This window comes from Pinus tabuliformis, chromosome 9 (genome assembly GCF_031772625.1).
Source record: "Pinus tabuliformis cultivar Carrire ecotype Pingquan chromosome 9, CPIR1, whole genome shotgun sequence".
Classification (NCBI taxonomy): Eukaryota; Viridiplantae; Streptophyta; class Pinopsida; order Pinales; family Pinaceae; genus Pinus; species Pinus tabuliformis.
The window spans coordinates 1157829015-1157834017 of NC_142307.1; the positions used below are offsets into that span (position 1 = coordinate 1157829015).

The 5003-nt window shown below is 37.9% G+C and overlaps 1 protein-coding gene across 1 annotated transcript; it reads right to left on the reverse strand.

Annotated features, from left to right (window-relative positions):
- Positions 1-3828: 3828 nt before the first annotated feature.
- Positions 3829-4275, reverse strand: LOC149152725 (uncharacterized). Its single transcript, XM_089443582.1, has one exon. The coding sequence runs from the start codon at positions 4273-4275 to the stop codon at positions 3829-3831; it is 447 nt and encodes a 148-aa protein (XP_089299708.1).
- Between the last annotated feature and the right edge of the window lie 728 nt (positions 4276-5003).

Consider the following 5003-nt stretch of genomic DNA (forward strand, 5'->3'; position numbering starts at 1 on the left):
AAGCTCAAGCTGACTCATCCTTTCTCCAAATCTCCTATATATAGAGCTCTCTCATGAGGTCTAGGGAGGCTGGAATCTTGTGAATGTAAGGAAGTGCTGTTGGTTTGAGTATAGAACTATTGGGTGATTGCTTTGAAGGAGGTGAAGAGGAGATTTCTTTCTGCTGGGAGGTGTTGCTAGATTGGGCCTATTATGGTTGTAACACTCTCAGAACTTTACTTCTTCCATTAATAAAGCATTTGAGGTTCTTCTATATGCATGTGTCTTTGTGGCATATTGATGCTTGTATATTTGATTTATTCTAATCCTTGAATCAGTTATGGATGTATGCTTCTTGTAGTTTCTCTTTCTTGTGCTTTTGCAGGATCTTTGTGTAGCTGGGCCAGTGAAAGAGCAAGGAGCTGGGAGCAAGCAGAAAGGAGAGAAGATTGGATCAAACATTAGCGGAAGACAACGGTTAGTGGATCTCTTTCTCCCCTCTCTTACATCTCATAAAGAAGTAATCTTGAATAGCTTTGCATTCGGTTGTTGCTGAGGTACTATCACCCTTAGAGTGGGATAGGGTCATTCCGTATTGGATACTTTTCCCAACAACAATCATGCACTATCAACTACAGCCATTTTGTTTATATCTCATGATACATGCATCAAAATGATTTATTTTTTGATCATAGAAGCATTCATACATTATAAATTTACTTGCAACATTTCAACAAAATCTGGTTTGTAGTTTTTGGGAAAATGGTTAAGGTTGTTGCCACTTATATCATATTTTGCTGCAACTTTATGTATACATATAGTTGAATTTCAATGTAAAATTTTTTATGCCTTCATCAAGATTGCTAAAAGTAAATATTCATTAATTAAGGAAGACTTCATTTGTTCTATCCATTTCATGAGCTGGGATGAACAAATTTTTTATTGCTTGGTTAACACATGGGTTTTGTCTTTGGGTTGCATGAGGACATGTAATATATTCAGTTTTTTGTTGCATGAGGACATGCAATATATTTAGTGTGGGGGTATGTTGGGCCATAGATATGACCACTTTTTAACACTTATTTCATCCATTTTTACTCTTCTTTATCATGTCATTTATTATATAAATCCATTTTATAATGATTTATGCTCTTATGGAAAAATATTATTTATTCTCCTTTGTTTCTAATAAATTGATGATTATGCATGATTTTATCAATGATGGTTTATTAATAAATTGATTGCAACATTACTCACCATTTTTAACCTCCAAGATAATTTCCAGATTGAAGATTTCAACATCAAATATTCCAACTCAGAAATTCGCTGCAATAAGAAGTGACAATTTTGCGATTGAGATTCTGGGCAAATGAAGAAGTATATGGAAAATCTAGAACATGGGTTTTGTCCAGAATGGACCAAATTAATTTAGTTGAAGAATGGTTTGCCTAAATTTGGCTTGTATTGAGAGAAACACAGGGTTCTTTGAGCATGATTCTCTTAGATTTGTTGTGTGGCAATTTTCCAAATCTCAGCTGCAAAGCCAAATTCACCTTGCTCTTGTTGAAAGATGGATGGAAATATATTTTCTTGTTGATCAATTTTAGAAACAATCCAATTTTGTAATAATGATCATATTGCAATCATCCCAATTGTAACTGCTCTCTGCTCTCTGTGTATTTAAATTAGAACAGAGATCAGAGAAGGGGAATGATGAATTCAGTAGAGGATGGCTGAGAGAATGCAAAATTATGATTTGAGAATTAGAGATTCAGAATTAATGATTCATGATTCGTGATAGGATAGGAGGGAAAAGGAATTGTTGCATTCCCATTGTAATTCTCAAGGATTTTGTTGTTGTAATGATTTCACAATTTGATGAGTAATATATAATTTGGAGGTTGTTGTTTATTCACCTTATCTGAAGTAGCCCGGCAACATCCGCTGGCGGCTAAGGGCCCAGCCTCTTGTGGATTAAGCTACTACTGTATTATATCTTTATGATTTATTTTGTGTGATGGTTTGATTTAATTCTTATTTCTTTGAAGCGTATTTCTTTACAGTTTCATGTTTTTACAGTGTACTGTTATAGTATTTTATGAAATTGTTTTATTGCACAATTTGTGATTGAATCGCGTGGCTGTTCTTTTCCATCATAATAGATATTATTATCCTTTTCAACTTACATTGTCATGTTGTTCATTTCAAATATAAAGTCTCGCTGTTCATTTCATACTTTGATGTTCAATACAGATTGTTGTTCATTTCTATTGAAATAACCTTGATGTTCATTCCAATAATTTGATAGTTTTCTATTCATTATAGCTTTAATAGTTAGGTTGTTCATTTCTAATACTTAACACTGCTGTTCATTTACTTTCTGCAATTATTTAAGCTTTCCTTTCAGCATTCTTCTAGTTAGCACAATTATCTCATTTTGATTAAGTTTCAGTAGCACGATTGATTTAGTTCTTTGCAATTTCCAATTGGTTATTTAATGTTGTGTGTGAGGTCAAAAACTGTAAAGAACACTGACTACCATTGTCTAAGTTCTCAGATTTGGGATCTTATTTACACTTGATTTAATTTATATCAGTTAAACAAGGAATGAGTTATTGCTACTGCATCCTTGACTGATAAGTTGTTGTAGTCTTCTTAGTGAATGATTTCAGTTTCAGAGTGTTAAGTTTCTTTTAATTGTAAGTAGATTTTGTTTTAAGCATTCATTTACTTTTGTATTTTAAGCACTATATTGCAAAACATTACTCTTGTGTAACTAGCTGCCTGAGACTGAGTACACTCTTGAAATAAAAAATCGTCCTTGGGTTGACAATTAATGTGAAGATAATTAGGACTTAAAAAGATACCTTTTTATCGCTCAACACCGGGCAGTGTAGTTTATAGTCCCACACCTCCTTTCAGCTGCCTGGAGCACTAAGACTATGCTTCCTTCATAGAGTAATCTAGCTGGATCACCAGTGTATGGCTTCAATCGGATACCATTCACTTTTCCTAGGAAGGGTTCCCCATTTAACTTAACCAACTGAACTGCTCCACCGTCAGTAATCTCTTTGATGACATAGGGCCCCAGCCACTGCGTCCTAAATTTTCTAGGAAATTTATCAAACTTTCTATCATATAGCAAAACTAGATCATTTAATTGGAAGTTGTGCAGTTTAATGTGTTGATCATGCCATGCCTTTTCGTGCTCCTCTTGAACTTATTGATGAAATCCAGCTAGAAATCGGTACTCTTCAAGCTCTGCTAGCTGCACGAGCCTCTCTTCCAAGGCTCCGTGGTCTGCCATTCTGGTGAGTGCCGCTATGCACAGACTAGGTACAATGTATTCCATGGGCATCACAGCTTCTATGCCATACATGAGTCTGAAAGGTGTTTGTCCAGTCAGCTTCTTGCAAGTCGTTCTATAGGCCCATAGCACCGCGGGTACACGCATATCCCAATCATTTCTCTGAGAATTGTAGACCTTCGTCAGTGTGCTCTCGAGTATCTTATTGAATGCTTCCACCATCCCATTAGCCTGTGAATGATAAGGTGTACTTTTCTAATGATACACCAAAAATTCCTTTGTCAACGTGCTGATTGTTTTGTTAAGAAAGTGCGTACCGTGATCACTCATCAAGATTTTTGGATAGCTAAATCTTTTCAACACATATTCAAAAAGAAACTTTGCTGCTGTCACGCCAATATAGTCCTTCATAGGCTAGACCTCTACCCATCTGGTCAAGTACTCTATCGCAATGATGATGTACCGCACACCTCGTTTCTTCCCGGAGGCTGAATTGGTCCCACAAAGTCAATCGCCCATCTCTCGAATCGTTGTAATGTCACCTACGGTGCCAATGGTTGTTCATCCCTTTGTGATGGTCGGCCATTCCTCTGACATGTGTCACAAGCCCTACAATAATATTTCACGTCCTTATGCAGAGTTGGCCACCACAATCTACCACACAGAACCTTCTGCACTATCACTTTTGATGCATAATGTCCTCCTACATCTCCTCCATGAGCCTCCACGAGGATGCTACTCTGCTCAAAGTCAGGTACATAGTGTCGTAATATTTTATCAGACCCCATTTTGTACAGATGTCCTGCAATGACAGAAAATTCTGCTGCACGCACTACTAACTCCATCTTTTGTTGGCTTGTATACCATTCTGGCGCAGTCCCTGTTGTCAGGAATCGTATGATATCCTCAAAGTGAATGTCGGCAACACGTACCACAAAGAGCTGCGTGTCAGGCAATACTTCCTCCAAATTATTGGGCTCCTCTACCATTTTCATGCACGAAAGATGATCTGGTCCAGCGTTTAGTCATCCAAGCTTCACAATAACCTCAAAATCATACTCCTGAAATCTTAAAATGTCCCCCCCAACAAATAGTGCCTAAACTTTTGGAGCGTGTATACCATGGCTAGTCCTTCGCGCTCTGTAGTGGAATAGTTCTTCTCAGCCTTGGACAACTTCCTGCTTGCGAATACTAGAAGATTGACCAATTCCCCCTCGTCCGCTTGTGTCATCACGGTCCCCAGCGTGATACATGAGGTGTCTACGAGCACATGAAATTCCTTCTTCCAGTCCAGAAAGACTGGGATCAGTGTCGTGACCATTTTCTCTTTTAGCATGTCCAAGCTCTTCTGGAATTCATCACTCCAACAGAACATAGCATCCTTTTTCAAAAACTTCTCCATGGGTGCAGTGATCTAGGCATAGCTCTTGATGAACTTCCTATAGTATCCAGTATGCCCCAGGGTCGCGTTCAACTATTTCACATTCCTTGGCACCTCCAAGTTGATTATCACTACGATTTTTTCGGGGTCTACCATCAATAACTATTTGCACACCACATGCCCTAGCAGGATCCCAAAGGAGACACAAAGCAGACACTTCTTTAGAATGAGGACGATCTGGTACGTTTGATAGGTATCTAACATTAAGCGCAGACTTGCCACATGACGCTTGACCAATCCGAACATTGTCCAATCGTCAAAGTACACTTCTAGGAG